Genomic DNA, 15,726 nt, shown 5'->3' on the forward strand with positions numbered 1-15,726 from the left:
GAGAAGAGCTGACTCCTCCAAAGACACATCCATCCAACCCTCAAAGGAAGATCTCTGTGGAGGTGAAGCAACAACAGAAGGAGCATAACAACTTAAGTTCATGTTTGTCATAAATGAATCATCACATTTCCTAGTCAGAACACCATACAAGAGGAAAGTTACTTTCTCTTTCATTTGGGACAGAAAAGGGTAGGTATGGTGGAAAGGAGTAAGTTATGCAGCTTGCCTTTTTTGTATAAAAATACATCAGTAATGTTAATTAAAAAGTCAATACACAGTAGAAGCTAATTCTATAAGTTGTTTATTTACCATTGAAGAGAAACACAGCAGCATGTTCTGTGTTGGCTTCAATAAGACCAGATAGTTAATGATTAACATTGTTACTACATCCCAAAATTGAAGTCAGTCAACACAGCCATTACTACAAAGCACTTGTTGAAAAGGAAACCATTTACCCTGAAGACAAAGTTGGGGGAAAAAATCTGAACAATTCCTTCAAAACCACACATTTTAAATGACAATATTTATAAATGCTTGAAAGGCATGAATTATCCAGTAATGGAAAAAGCAGTTATGCTGTGGCAAAACAAAATACTCAGCAGTATGTGGACCATAATGCTTGAGGTCTAAAGTCTTAACGATGTTTTGTTGTTTCACACTGCAGCAATATTCCTTATTAGAATGATTGCAAAATGGTTTCATATGCATTCAAGTAAAATCATAGAAAATATCCCAGTGTAGCTAATGTTCTGGATGTTTATTGTAATTTATTTAAATTTAAACAACTTACTGAATTCAGATGATAAAATACCTCACAAAAACCTCTTGCCCTCAAAAATACCTCAGCAGGGGAAGGGGTTTTATAGTTCATCTCGGCCAATTATGGAAATTAATCCAGCTCCATCTTTTCAATAATGTGACCATTTTCTGTGAGATTTGTTTTCAACTACATGTTCTGTGAAATAAATCATACCCCATTCCAAATTAAGAATTATATATTTTTTAAAAAGGTCAGTTTGTTTTAGTTTGAAATGTGTTGCTCAAGATAGCTACAGAGTTCATTTTTATTTCAGCAACAAGTGATCTGTGAAATATGCAACATTTGTCATTTCAGAAACAGGCAATTTCCAACCTTCTGCTGCTAGTTTTGTGCATGATCAATCTATATATGAGTAAGTAATACAGGCTCATGCTTTCATGTTCTCAAAACATTTGTCAAAGAATACCAATTCCGAATGTTTATAAAGCACAAATATAATAATCTGTGGATTTGATCAAATCAACCCTAAAACACTTGTTTAAACTGTTTAGTTTCTGAATTAACGTCGTACAGTGGTCCATCCATCTTCATCTGTTTCATGTTTAGTGCGACGAAGAGATTCTCGTTCTTTTTCTGTTCTCCAGGAGCCCTTCTCGCTCTCTGCCTCCCTCTCCCTGTCTTTTGAAATAGGAGGAGCAGGGGCAGCGGGAGCAGCAACAGGAACAGGAGTAGGAGCCGGAGCCGGAGCCGCTCGCCGGATAGTTTCACGTTCTTCCCCACGTTCTTCTTTTCTGTCGTCACCACGCCGCCATGAACTCGCTAGAAACATGCAAGATCATTAGAAACCACTTTTTTTGTTTTATTACAGTCCCTTACAAGAGTTTAAATCAACCAGCCCAGCACTGATAGTTTAATTCAGTGGTTCTCAAAGTTTGCCATACTGGAACTACTGCTCCCATGTAACAATACAGCAAGATGGTGGTGACACCCATGTTCAGAGCCCATGGTTTTATTTTACAGTACTGTAATGAAAGCCTGCCAATAGTAACCCATTATTTCTTAGTTGCTCAGAACTAGCCTTTATCTGGCTAGAGCTCTGTCTAATGTACATTATAATAAATTCACTGTTTATGTAGCTAATACACAAATTATTAGCCCATAAGTATCAAACACTGAGAACTTAAAATATCTAGCTAGAAAACAGTTGAGTTTCATAACAAAATGAATCCTAAAACCCCCCAAATTGTATGTAAATGGAGAGAAATTTTAGGTTTGCCCTGCCTCAAAAACCCCTGCAAATTCTATCAGCTTGTTGGCAAAGTTAAAAGCAACAGAAGTTTCACTGGGTTATTAACAACTCATCCTGCACATAAGAGTGCTCTGGAAAGCAAAACGGTATAGGAAAAAGATGGTTACTCACCTTTGTAACTGTTGTTCTTCGAGATGTGTTGCTCATATCCATTCCAGTTAGGTGTGCGTGCCGTGCGTGCATGCTCGTCGGAAGATTTTTTACCCTAGCAACTCCGGTGGGTCGGCAGGTCGCCCCCTGGAGTGGCGCCGCCATGGTGCTGGATATATACCCCTGCCGACACAACCGCTCCTCAGTTCCTTCTTGCCGGCTACTCCAACAATGGGGAAGGAGGGCGGGTGTAGAATGGATATGAGCAACACATCTCGAAGAACAACAGTTACAAAGGTGAGTAACCGTCTTTTCTTCTTCGAGTGATTGCTCATATCCACTCGTTAGGTGATTCCCAAGCCTTACCTAGGCGGTGGGGTCAGAGTGAGATGTCGCAGAGTGCAACATGGCGGAGCCGAAGGCTGCATCATCCCTGGACTGCTGAACCAGGGCATAGTGGGAGGCAAGGGTGTGGACCAAGGACCAGGTCGCTGCACGACAGATTTCATGAATGGGCACGTGAGTGAGGAAAGCAGCCGATGAGGCCTGAAGCCCTGGTGGAGTGCGCGGTCACGTGGCCCGAGGGGACGTGAGCCAAGTCGTAACAGGTGCGGATGCACGACGTTACCCAGGAGAAAATCCGCTGCGAGGAGACGAGTAGCCCCTTGATAGGCTCAGCCACTGCAACAAAGAGTTGGGGGGTTCTGCAGAATGGTTTAGTTCGCTCGATATAAAAAGTGAGCGCTCTACGGACGTCTAGGGAGCGTAGCTGCTGCTCCCTGCGAGACGAATGTGGTTTTGGGAAGAAGACAGGTAGGAAGATCTCCTGGTTAACATAGAAGGCTGATACCACTTTGGGGAGAAAGGCTGGATGCAGTCGCAACTGCACCTTTGTCCCTGTGGAACACAGTATATGAGGGATCTACCGTGAGGGCCCGAAGCTCCGAGACCCATCTCGCGGATGTGATGGCCACCAGGAAAGCGGTTTTCCAGGAGAGGTAGAGGAGGGAGCAAGTTGCTAACGGTTCGAATGGAGGGGACATGAGTCTGGCAAGAACCAGGTTAAGGTCCCATGTAGGGGCAGGGCGGCGTACTTAGGGGTAGAGGCGCTCCAGGCCCTTAAGGAACCTAGACACCATCGGGTGAGAGAACACCGAGCGGCCATCCTCCCCTGGGTGGAAGGTAGAGATGGCCGCCAAATGGACCCTAAGAGATGATACCGCCAGGCCCTGTTGTTTGAGGAACCAGAGGTAATCCAAAATGTTGGAAATGGAGACCTCAGTGGGAAGGAAGTCCCGCTTCACGCACCAGCACGCGAAACGCTTCCACTTGGCCAAATATGTCGCTCTAGTGGAAGGCTTCCTGCTACCCAGGAGCACCTGTTGCACTGGGGTAGAGAAACGCAGCTCAGACTGGGTCAGCCACGCAGGAGCCATGCCGTGAGGTGGAGCGACTGAAGGTCCGGGTGACGGAGCTTGCCATGGTCCTGGGTGATCAGGTCCAAGTGAAGAGGCAGGGGGACAGGGTCGGCTATGGATGGGTCTAGCAACGTGGTGTACCCAGTGCTGCTGAGGCCACGCTGGAGCTATCATGATCAAGTGGGCCTTGTCCCTGCGTACTTTCAGTAGAACCTTGTGGACGAGCGGAAATGGTGGAAAGGCATAAAGCAGGTGCGTTGTCCACGGTACAAGGAAGGTGTCCGCCACTGAACCTGGTGCGGGGCCTTGAAAGGAGCAGAACGTCTGGCATTTCCTGTTCCCGCGAGATGCAAAGAGCTCCATCTGGGGAAACTCCCACTTCCAGAAGAGCGAAAGAGCAACGTCCGGGCGAAGGGACCATTCGTGGGAAAGGAAGGATCTGCTGAGGCGATCCGCCAGCGTGTTCCGAACTCCCGGGAGAAAGGATGCGATGAGGTGTATAGAATGGGCCATGCAGAAGCCCCAGAGTTGTAAGGTCTCTTGATACAGGTGAAGATCTGGTGCCGCCCTGCTTGTTTATATAATGCATGGCCATTGTGTTGTCGGTGAATACTGACACACAACGGCACTGTAGGTGTTGTCGGAATGTCTGATAAGCGAGGTGGACTGCTCTCAGCTCCTGGACGTTGATGTGGAGGGCCAGCTTGTGAGACGACCAAAGGCCTTGGGTGCGTAGGTGCCCGAGGTGAGCCCCCCAACCCAGGGATGATGCGTCCGTTGTTAGGGACGCCAAGGGTTGGGGCGGATGGAACAGGAGCCCCGCACACACCACGGAGGGATCCAGCCACCACTTGAAGGAGTCTAGGACCGTCGGGGGAATGGTGACGACCATGTCCATAGGATCCCTGGCTGGACGGTATTGTGAGTTGAGCCAGGACTGGAGGGGCCGTAGGCGCAGTCTTGTGTAGTTCATTAGGAACGTGCAGGCTGCCATGTGGCCCAAGAGAGCGAGGCAAGTACATACCGAAGTTAACGGCGCCGCTTGCAGCCTCCGGATGATGGCCGCCATAGTCTGGAACTGTGACAGAGGTAGACAGGCTTTGGCAAGAATGGAGTCCAGGGTCGCACCAATAAACTCTATCCTCTGAGTGGGGATTAGAGTCGATTTTTCCACACTGATCATTAAACCTAGATGTAGGAAAAGGTTCTTGACAATGCGGATGTTACTGAGGACTCGCGTCTCGGAGGTCCCGCAGATAAGCCAGTTGTCTAGATACGGAAACACGTGTATCCGACTGCGGCGAAGGTGGGTGGCGACTACAGCCACACATTTGGTGAATACTCTTGGGGCTGTAGAGAGGCCGAACGGGAGGACCACGAACTGGAAATGTTGTCAGTTGACCATGAACCGGAGGAACCTTCTGTGAGGTGGGAAGATGGCTATGTGGAAGTAGGTATCTTGCATGTCAAGGGCAGCATACCAGTCTCCAGGGATGGGATAATGGTCCCCAGGGATACCATACGGAACTTCAACTTTATCATGTATCTGTTGAGTTCCCGCAGATCAAAGATAGGTCTGAGACCTCCCTTTGCCTTGGGGATTAGGAAGTAGTGGGACTAAAACCCATTGCCCCGCTCGTGCTCCGGTACCTCCTCTATGGCTCCTTTGGCGAGGAGCATTTGCACCTCCTGTAGGAGGAGTTGCTCGTGAGAGGGGTCCCTGAAGAGGGATGAGGGAGGGGCATGGGGGGGGGTTTGAAATCAATTGGAGGTGGTATCCAAGTTCCAACGTGCGTAAGACCCAACGGTCTGATGTTAGCTGGGACCACGCAGGGAGGAAAAAGGAAAGACGGTTGGAAAAAGGAGGGGACGGATCCTTTAAAGAAATTGGTACAACGCCCTCGGGTGCACCTTCAAAAGGAAGGTTTTGGCCCAGAGGAAGGCTTGGAAGAGCTCGGGTTCTGGCCCCCTTGGTTGCCCGACTGCCTTCAGCGACCGTTTCTGCCTTGCCGTCTGGCGAAGTCTTGTCTCTGCCGGGGTTGAGGGTAAGGGCGGTGCTGTTGGGGTTGGAAGGGCCTGTGCTGAGTTACCGGCGTGTGCATCCCTAATGAGCGCATAATGACCCTGTTGTCTTTTAGGCTCTTCAGCCTAGGGTCAGTTTTATCCAAAAACAGCCCTTGGCCCTCAAATGGAAGGTCCTGAATAGTGTGTTGGAGCTCCGGGGGGAGGCCGGAGACCTGCAGCCACGAGATACGGCGCATAGTCACGCCAGAGGCCAGAGTCCTGGCGGCTGAGTCCGAGGCATCAAGGGAAGCCTGGAGGGAAGTTCTTGCGACCTTTTTCCCTTCATCGAGGATCGCTGAGAACTCCTGTTGTGCGTCCTGTGGAAGCAACTCCTTAAATTTGTCCGCTGCCGCCCAGGTGTTGTAGCTATAGCGGTTAAGGAGGGCTTGCTGATTGGACATGCGGGGTTGGAGGGCCCCCGCAGAGTAGACTTTTCGCCCAAGCAAGTCCATGCGCCTCGCGTCCTTTGATTTAGGGGCTGGGGCCTGCTGGCCATGGCACTCCCTCTCGTTAATTGACTGGATGACGAGGGAGCAAGGAGGAGGGTGGACATACAGATATTCATAACCCTTGGAGGGCACCATGTATTTGCGCTCTACTCCTCGCACAGCGGGCAGAACAGAGGCCGGAGACTACCAGATCGTAGGGGCATTGGCTTGTATGGTCTTAATGAATGGGAGGGCCACTCTAGTGGGGGCATCTGATGACAATATGTCCACCACTGGGTCTTGTACCTCCGGGACCTCCTCGGCCTGCAAGTTCATATTCTGTGCAACATGCCTGAGGAGGTCCTGGTGGGCCCTGAGGAGGTCCTGGTGGGCCCTGAGGTCAATTGGAGGGCTGGCAGATGAGGTCCCAGCTACAGCCTCGTCAGGGGAGGATGAAGAGGAGAGACCTGGAACGAGCGGGTCTGATGGATGAGGGCTCCGCCTGGTGGATCGTGTCTGTCTCCTTGGGGAGCTCTGAGTCCTGAGGCTGGGTCAACCTTTCCTCCATAGGAGGAGGAGGAGGAGAACGGGTAATCGTGGCCTTTGGCACCCTGTGTTCTGAGGTGGTTGACCGCGATGGACCTGGGTGAGGGCCTTGGGCCTGATGGTACACCCAAGGCATCCAGAATCCCCACTGCTGCGGTCCATGATCTTGAAGCTGGGGCTCATGGAACAGGGCAGCAGGCACGTCGGTGTCTGGGGCATATGCACTATCCGCTTGAGAAGACACGGACGGGTGTCAGGACGGCTATGGAGGAGCCGAACGAGGCTGGTATGAGTCCCTCGCTGCCGTCGTTGGAGATCTCCTCGGTGCCAGGGATCATATCGGCACCGAGACTGGGACCTGCAACCAGCGCGGTGCCAGGAGGTCGACCTGGATCTCGAACGCCTGCGGCGGGACCGGCTGCGAGAGTCTCGGTGCCGGGAGCGGTGCCTAGAGCCGGAGCGGTACTGAGAGTACCGGGTGGAACGGGAGGTGGATCTGTGCCGCGAGTATGACCGGTACTGCCTCGGTGAGCGGTGCCGGGACTGCGGGCGTCATCGAGACCGGGACCGTCCATGAGACCTTGAGCGGTGCCGGGACCTGGATCAAGATCGGTGCCGGCTTGTCAATTCCAGCGAAGGAGGCCTCATAGCGGCAGGCTTGCCTCTAGAATGCAGAACCCGCACTGGCGGTTGAGGCAGGGCAGACTCAGTCATTGCAATAAGGTCCCTGGCCGAGGAGAATGTCTCCGGCGTGGAGGGGACCATCAGCTCGACCACGGGTCTCAACAGGGAGCTCTCCAGGACCGGACTCGAAGGTATCACTGTCGTCGGTCCCGCAGCAGGAGTAGGTGCCGGGCGATCCGAACGAGCCTGCGTTGAAGGTGTGGAGGAAGCCGAGGGCCTTCGGTCAGGTCCCTGTGCCGAGGTGTCTTGGCAGAACCGGCGCGGTCCGGTGCCGGAGGAGCGCTGTCAGCGCTCGGTGCCGAGGACAGAGGGTTAAGGGCTGCCTCCATAAGGAGAGTCTTCAAGCGAAAGTCCCTCTCCTTTTTAGTCTGTGGCTTAAAGGCCTTGCAAATGCGACACTTGTCGGAAATGTGCGATTCTCCGAGGAACTTTAGGCAAGAGTCGTGGGGATCGCTCGTGGGCATCAGCTTTTTACAGGCCGAGCACGGTTTAAACCCTGGTGAACAGGGCATGGACCCGGGCACCGGGAAGAGCTAAAGCCCAAGCCCCGCTAAACTATATACAACAACTAACTAATAACTATAAAACTAATTACACTATAGACTAAGTCAACTATATACAACAAGAGATCAAATGAACAAAGAGAAGCTAGGGAAGTGAAGGACAGCTAAGCTGCGCTCCACTGTTCCAACGACCAACACGGGCAGTAAGAAGGAACTGAGGAGCAGTCGGGTCGGCAGGGGTATATATCCAGCGAGCAACCTGCCGACCCACCGGAGTTGCTAGGGTAAAAATCTTCCGACGAGCACGCACACCTAACTGGAATGGATATGAGCAATCACTCGAAGAACAACTACTTATTTCACAGTAGAGATAAGAAGTTGAGGACATAATCAGTTTTACAATAATGTGGAAGCTAAATGGAAAACACTTTCAAATACCAAACTTAACATAGTAAAAAAAAAAGAATCTCAGCGCTGAAAACCAGTTCCTCCTCCTTTCACTTGTCAAGATGTCTTGTGCTGCATTTTCTGCACCATTTTTATCAGTGAGGACCAGTTTCAGGGCAGCATCCCTATTCTGGATTGAAGCAAATGGGACTTAAGCACATGCACACTGGGTATAATGAGGGCATGTACTAACGTGGTGAGTCAGATGTGGATGCAAATCCCTCCTCTAAATCAGGCAGAGAGATGATTTGAATCCACATCTCCAACTCTCTCTTTGGCTCAATTAATATTTCAGATTTTCTACAAAATGGAATTGCTTCAATAGGAAAGATGAAGAGCAACCCACCCAGTTTGTAACATGATTAGGGTGCTCCTATGGGTGCAGTGGTGGAGACAAGTCTCTGCTCCAGAATGGGGATTTAAACCTGGGTCTCCTGCATCCCAGGCAAATGCCCTAACCACAGGGCTAAAGATTGTAAAGTGGGATGGACTGACAGACAGTTTGCTGGCCTGAAAACTTTTCCCTGCCCAACATGAGCGGGTCAAATTCATGAATAGCCTCAGACCAGCCAATAGTGCATGTTTTGGTGAATAAACTATTTGCCCCAAAACATTTCATCCAGCTCTCCTAGTGATATTTTTAATAGTCTCATTCTTTCATTTCTGATCTGTATCCCAAATGACAAAAATCTACTGGGATAAAAATTATAAAAAAAAAAAATTCAGAGCCAGATTCGCACTTACACCAGGGCCCCTTCCCTTTATACCATTCCGACAGTAGGGACTGACGGTAAAAGAGACTTTAAATGGGTATATATGTAATTGACTCCACTTTAAGGTCCTTTTACATTACCAGAGCGATGTAAAGGGGCCATTAATGTAAGCCCTGGTCTATACTGGGGGGAGGAATCGATCTAAGTTACACAACTTCAGCTACGTGAATAATGTAGCTGAAGTTGATGTACTTAGGTTGACTTACTGTGGTTTCTTCACCACGGTGAATCGACTGCTGCCGCTCCCCAGTCGTCTCTGCCTGCACCTCTCACGGCGCTGGAGTACAGGAGTCAACAGGAGAGGGCTCGGGGGTCAATTTATTGCATCTAGACTAGACACAATAAATCAATCCCCGCTGGATCGATCGCTGTCCATCAATCCGGCGGGTAGTGTAGACATACCCTAAATGATCCCCAGTGACAAATATTTCAACTGGTATGGGGAAACAAACATACTTTCTTCACGGTCTGTTCTGATTAGAGGTCCTCTTCTATCTCTCTCATCACCACGCCGATCTCTCAGGTCACGACCACCCCGGTCATCTCTCGTGTCACGACCACCTCTATCCCATTCGTCTCGACGACTTGAATCTCTCCAGCTGGAAACTTCCTCAGCTGGTCCTCTTCTCCAGCCAGCCTCATCCCTTTTGCCATTTAAAAATAAATAAAAGTAAGACTAACCCTTTATACTCTGGCTTCTGCTGCAGTGAACACAGCAGTGTTAAAACGACAAGTTATCTGAAACAGTGTCAACCAGATGCTGTACCAGGCGCACAGGGCACAATTTATGAGAAAAAATTATTGGAGTGTTTAAAGTTAAGTTTTCATTTTAGTGAAACCTAGGGTCAACGCTCAATTCTGACTAAGAAAAGGACTGCAATCATACACCTCTACCCCGATATAATGCAGTCCTCCAGAGCTTAAAAAAATCTTACCGCGCTATAGCAAGACCACATATCATCAAACTTGCTTTGGCCCCCTTGCTCCTTGTCCCCTGAGCACCCCCTCCAGAGACTCCTGTCCCTAATCATCCCCAGGACTCCACCCCCTACCCACCCCCCCTGCTCGCTATTCCCTGACTGCCCTAACCACACCCGCAGCCTCCCGACAGGCACTCACTGGCAGTGGCGGGGAGCAGTTCGGCCCCAGCCTGCTACACTCCACTAGCCCCCAGCTGTGGTGCTCTGCTTCTGGCACTGCCGGTGAGTGTGGGGAGATTGGGGAAAGGACGCCCCCTCCCCCAGCCCCCCCACACTCAACTGCAGCGGGAAGCAGAGTGATGCGGCCCTCGCTGTGGGGTAGGGAAGGTCCCACACTCACCAGCAGTAGGAAGCGGAGCAGCCCAGCCCCAGTCCGCTCCACTCTACCAGCTCCCAGCCACAGTGCTCCACTTCCCGCCACAGCTGAGTACAGGGGGCATCCTTTCCCCAACCTCCACACACTCACCGGAAGCAGAGCAACCCGGCCCTAGCCCACTCCCTTTGCCAGCTCCCAGCCATGGCACTCCACTTCCCCCGTACTCACCGGCAGCGGGGCGTCCTTTCCCCAACCTCCCTGCACTCACCGGCGGTGGAAAGCGGAGCACCTCATCTGGGAGCTGACGCACTGATCCGCAGGAGCGCTGCTTTACCGCGTTATATGCGAACCCGTGTTATATTGGGGTAGAGGTGTATTTAAAAGTGAGCAGTAAAACATTTTGTGACTGCTTTTGGGAACAATTAGGATTTTCTTCACAATATGAATAATCAATATAATTTGTTTATTGCTTTAAAGATGTGACTAATTTCACGAAAGAGGAAAAAAGCTGAAGGCTTTTAAAAAACTCCTATCAATATTGTTAACAATAGAAAAATCACACCTTGGACGTCTGAAGCGATCATCCCGATCAAGGTCACGATCTTTGTCAAACTCACGATCCTTTTCATTTTCATCAATATCTTTATCTCTATCCAACTCACGGTCTTCCGAAGGTCTGGAGTCTCGCGGGGGGCCCCAGCTGTCTTCGCGAGCTTTCTCTCGTTCTCTCCATCCGCCTGTTAGGAACAAAAGGAATCAAATTTTTTTCTGACTAACCTGGAGTAGTCAAGAGAGAAGGTTTTACTTTCCTTCACAGCAACTGTGATTCTGCTTCAAGTTTTTGTCCATTCGGCTCCCACCTTGAGTAGGGTCCACAAAGACTTGACGAAGAACCTATGTTTAATGTAGGTCAGGTGCCTCATTCACGTGAAGAAATCCATACTCCCCATAGTAGTTCAGCAAAGAGCTGAATAAAATCTGTATTTTTTAAGACATGTCTTCACTAGAAACATTAAAAGTGCTGCTACAGCAGCGTTTTAACATGGCTGTGTAAAAAACCACCTCCACGAAGGGAATAACTCTCAGTGCTGGTGCACTGTCTACAGTGGCACTTTGCAGTTCACAACACAAGTGAATTTCCAGCATTAATATTTGATCTTTAAATATTTGCTACAGAAGTAATAAATATTGATTTAAAAAAAAAACCCCACAGTAAAATGAAAAGGATCATTCAAAATGAGAGGGACATCCAAATTAGCCAGATTGATCCAGCCATTTGCAACAGAAAATTAATAGACTCATAGTGATTCCTAGTTTGAATTAGAGCATATATTTCAGAAACACACCTAATCTTGGTTTAAAAATAACACACAGAGCTAGCTCCAGTTATTTCTGCTATCTCAAGTATCTAGTACTTAATATACATCTTAATAAACTCAGAACATTTCATTTTTGGAAGAGGGATAGAATTATGAAAAAATCCATAGTTTAATTACAAAATTATTTTACCTGGTTTACCAAATGGTCTCCAAGGACCAGGTCTTGAATCATCGCCACGCCTGGGCCCTCTGTCATCATCCCCACCACGCCATGGACCCCTGTCGTCATCACGTCTTGAGAGTCGATCCTCATCTGCACTACGCCAGGGGCCTCTGTCCTCATCTCGTCTGGAAATTCTGTCATCATCCAGGCCCCGCCTAGGTCCCCTGTCATCATCTGCAGTGCGCCAACTCCCCCTGTCGTCATCCAGGCCCCGCCTGGGCCCCCTGTCGTCATCCAGGCCACGCCTGGGCCCCCTGTCGTCATCCAGGCCACGCCTGGGCCCCCTGTCGTCATCCAGGCCACGCCTGGGCCCCCTGTCGTCATCTGCAGTGCGCCAACTCCCCCTATCCTCATCCAGCCCGCGCCGGGGACCCCTATCCTCATCCAGCCCGCGCCGGGGACCCCTATCCTCATCCAGCCTGCGCCTGGGACCCCTATCCTCATCTGCAGTACGCCAACTCCCCCTGTCGTCATCCAGGCCTCGCCTGGGCCCTCTGTCGTCATCCAGGCCTCGCCTGGGCCCTCTGTCGTCATCTGAAGTGCGCCAACTCCCTCTGTCCTGATCTACACCCCGCCTAGGTCCCCCATCCTCATCCACACCCCGCCTGGGTCCCCTGTCCTCATCCCGCTTGGGTTCCCCATCCTCGTCCCGCTTGGGTTCCCCATCCTCATCCACACCCCGCCTGGGTTCCCTGTCTTGGTCCACATCCCGCTTGGGGGCTCGGTCTTCGTTTGCTTCCCGGGAAGAAGGCTCTTTCTCTTCAGCACCACCACGTCTAAGCAGATCATCTCCTCTTCGGAAAAGTCTTTCATCATCACGCCCTTCTCCACGGCGCCATTCCCTATTAAACCACGTGAAAAGTGAAGAAAAGTTTACGTATTAGAGCAGTGGGTCCAACCTGTGACCCTTGATGGTGCACATTATGAAGAGAGTGTGTAATTGACTGCAAGTTGAAAATCTGTTCCCCAACCAGTTCCCTTGCTATTTCTAACTGGAAGTGTCTGACTCAGCCTCATCACTGTCAAAAGGAGGTAGAAGGCATCACCTCCCCCGTTGCCCCAGAAACTGCTCTGAGCAGCTGTTGTCCCTTCTGGGTTACAGCTGCTCCCCTGCTGGCCACCTGCTGAACTGCAAAGAGAATAAGTCTGGCTGCTCCACTGACTCTTCCTTACTGATTTGTGGGAGTCCAAGAAGAGTAGGAAAGGCATTAGAGGGGCGCTGCCAGAGTCTAAGCCCTGGCCTACACTGGGGGGGAAGGGGGAAATTGATCTAAGTTACGCAACTTCAGCTATGTGAATAACGTAGCTGAAGTTAACGTACTTAGATCTACTCACCACGGTGTCTTCACTGCAGTGAGTCGACTGCTGACGCTTCCCCATGGACTCCGCCTGTGCCTCTTGGCCCGGTGGAGTACAGGAGTTGGGGGGGGCCCTTACCTCGTCCGCATCCCCCACTCTCAGAGCCGCAGCCCCACTCCAGACCCCAGCTCTGGGGGGCGCGGACAGGAATGGGAGGGGGTACCACTGGTCTAAGAGATGGATGGTTCCCATCTCTTCCTCACACAGCCACACAGTGCAGTCCAGAAGTTGGTGACCAACAATCACATACAGGTCCATCACAGCAGCCTTGGAATGCTTTAACTGGCAACAGTCCCGTAAGGATCATAATCCAACTTGGAAAGGTCAGAAGACAATGCGCTCCTGGCCTCTCATCTTCCTCACCCTCTGTGCTAGGTGGCTGCAAGTAGGGAGGTACAGGATATTGACAGACTGACTATGCCTTCTGGGGACTACCCCCTTCTGAAGTGATGGAAAGGGAGCACAGCAAAGGCAGAATCTGCGCCATAAAACTGATTGTGGCTCCCTGATCTTTTGAAATATGTTTCGTCCTCAAAGCTGAAAAGATTGGATACCACTGGATATGAGTGTGAGCTTTCTTCCTTGTCATTACTCAGGATATATTGTTTATTTTAATGCTTCACCAAGTGCTCTATATACATTTGGCCTGTGTACTACACCTCTTCATTCACAACAGTACTGAATACAGTAAGGATGGCATCTATTTTACATATTTATACAGGTCATAAGCCATGGTTCTGTCAAGAGGTGAAGGTTTCCTCTCAATTTTAGGAAATTAAACTATTTGTGGGGAATGAGGGGCAGTTTACTATGAAGATGGAGAGTGGTGTGTGTCTTTTAGGAACTACAAATCAAAGTGTTAACCTGGATTTGAATGTCTGATGAATTTGAAAAGATATGAAACAGTAGAAATGCACATTATTGGACATCTTAGAGGTAAACCACAAAGATTTGGTTAAAAAAATAATAATGTGGGATTCCAACAAGAGGGGAAGAATATGCCGCTGTTAATCTGACATAACCCATACCTCAACAATCTTGAGAAATCTGAGCTACAGCTTCCTGTTTCTGCTTCCAGACTGAGGGAGAGTATAATTACCTTTAACAATGAGACAGCAATTCTATTCTAGACTCCTATTTGCACTCAATCTGGAGAATTCTCTTTCAAGCTAAAGTTTTTCCTACTCAGTCTCTGGTGAAAGGTGACTATTTAGGAACACTTAACAAAATTAGCTGTATGGGTGCTCTAAGCTGACAGATGTTGTAGACTTTCTTTTGCTATGGTTATAGATATCACAACTCAGATTCCTCAGGATCTTAAGAAGGTAATTGTAAAATACTGTGCCAATTACTTCTGCTAATCTTTTTACCTTCATGATTGTGAAATAATTCTTCAGATGGAAAGAAAAGTCAGGAGATAGGTACTGATTAGGGGCAACTAGGAGCTCTTTCCACAGTGAATATGGCTCTCTACGTAAATTCCCTTTAGAAATTAAATATGTTTATTGACGTTAGAAAGCAAATTGTAATCTCAGTCAAACATACTAATTTATAGGGAATGATGTGCACACTTGTGGGAGGCTATCATACAGAATGTTCTATAGGAGGATATCTTTTTGCAACAAAAAACTAATGATCAGACAAGATTATTATTCAGTTCATTACAGAATGGCAGCAGCCACTCCACACTCATGACTGCAACCCAATTTCCAATATAAGGTTTATGAGGCTTAAAGCAGGATGCCTTTGCAATTCAGGTAGAATTTTTCTACCAAGTTTCATGCTAATGAAATGGAGGGGGGATCTGGTACTAGGATCTCTAACTTTTCCCCAATCTTGGTGGATGATAGTAGTTTAAGAATTCTTATGCTCACTCAAAACTCAAAAAGTACATAAGATACACACATAAAACACACGTCAGGCCTTTTTTCCATTATCAGAAGCACATAAACTATTTGGGGCTCCTCTGGGGAGCAATTTGAGACATGCAAAAGCAATGGATCACCATCACTGATTTTTTTTTTAAGAACAAGTTAGACAAACATCTATCAAGGACAGTCTAGATATACTTATTCCTGCTTTAGCACAGAGGGAATACTCTACAGGACCTACTGAGGTCCTGTCCAGCCCAACATTTCTATGATAGCTGAAATAATATCATCCCCTCTGATGAATTCCAGGGTTGTCTTCTGGTCCCTCTCAGGAATTAGAAGTGCTTGTTGTGAGCAATCTCTATTTTCCCTAAAATGGGTGAGCTGGAAACAGACACTCCTGTTGACGGTGCATTCTAGAGCAATTGCCATCCTTCTAAGACCAATCTACTTTTTTGATGGAGAGGTAATAATTTTATATAATGTTTTTAGGGGTGATAAGTTCCTCATTCTGAGGCACACTGCACAGCCTCTATTCAGTTATAAACTTAGTTTCCTCAGCTGTTTTGGCAAATTGCAGATATTATCTGGAAGATTACTAATTTTGTTGCCGGATTCTAAGAGATTTATGCTTTC

General features: G+C 48.8%; 1 protein-coding gene across 9 annotated transcripts in view; it reads right to left on the reverse strand.

The window, feature by feature from the left end:
* Positions 1-284: 284 nt before the first annotated feature.
* Positions 285-15,726, reverse strand: part of EIF3A (eukaryotic translation initiation factor 3 subunit A) — a 57,141-nt gene continuing 41,699 nt past the window's right edge. Inside the window, exons 19-23 of one of the 9 annotated variants that reach the window (XM_030568193.1) lie at positions 12,335-12,702; positions 11,828-12,184; positions 10,881-11,055; positions 9,479-9,666; positions 285-1,579 (exon numbers count right to left, since the gene is read on the reverse strand). In XM_030568193.1, coding sequence (XP_030424053.1) covers positions 1,320-1,579; positions 9,479-9,666; positions 10,881-11,055; positions 11,828-12,184; positions 12,335-12,702 — 1,348 coding nt within the window. In that variant the 3' untranslated portion in view covers positions 285-1,319. Of the gene's footprint in view, positions 1,580-9,478; positions 9,667-10,880; positions 11,056-11,827; positions 12,703-15,726 lie in introns of all 9 variants that reach the window. The other 8 variants (XM_030568185.1, XM_030568192.1, XM_030568191.1 and 5 more) reach the window with 8 other exon arrangements.

Source organism: Gopherus evgoodei, chromosome 7 (assembly GCF_007399415.2).
Source record: "Gopherus evgoodei ecotype Sinaloan lineage chromosome 7, rGopEvg1_v1.p, whole genome shotgun sequence".
NCBI classification, from domain to species: Eukaryota; Metazoa; Chordata; order Testudines; family Testudinidae; genus Gopherus; species Gopherus evgoodei.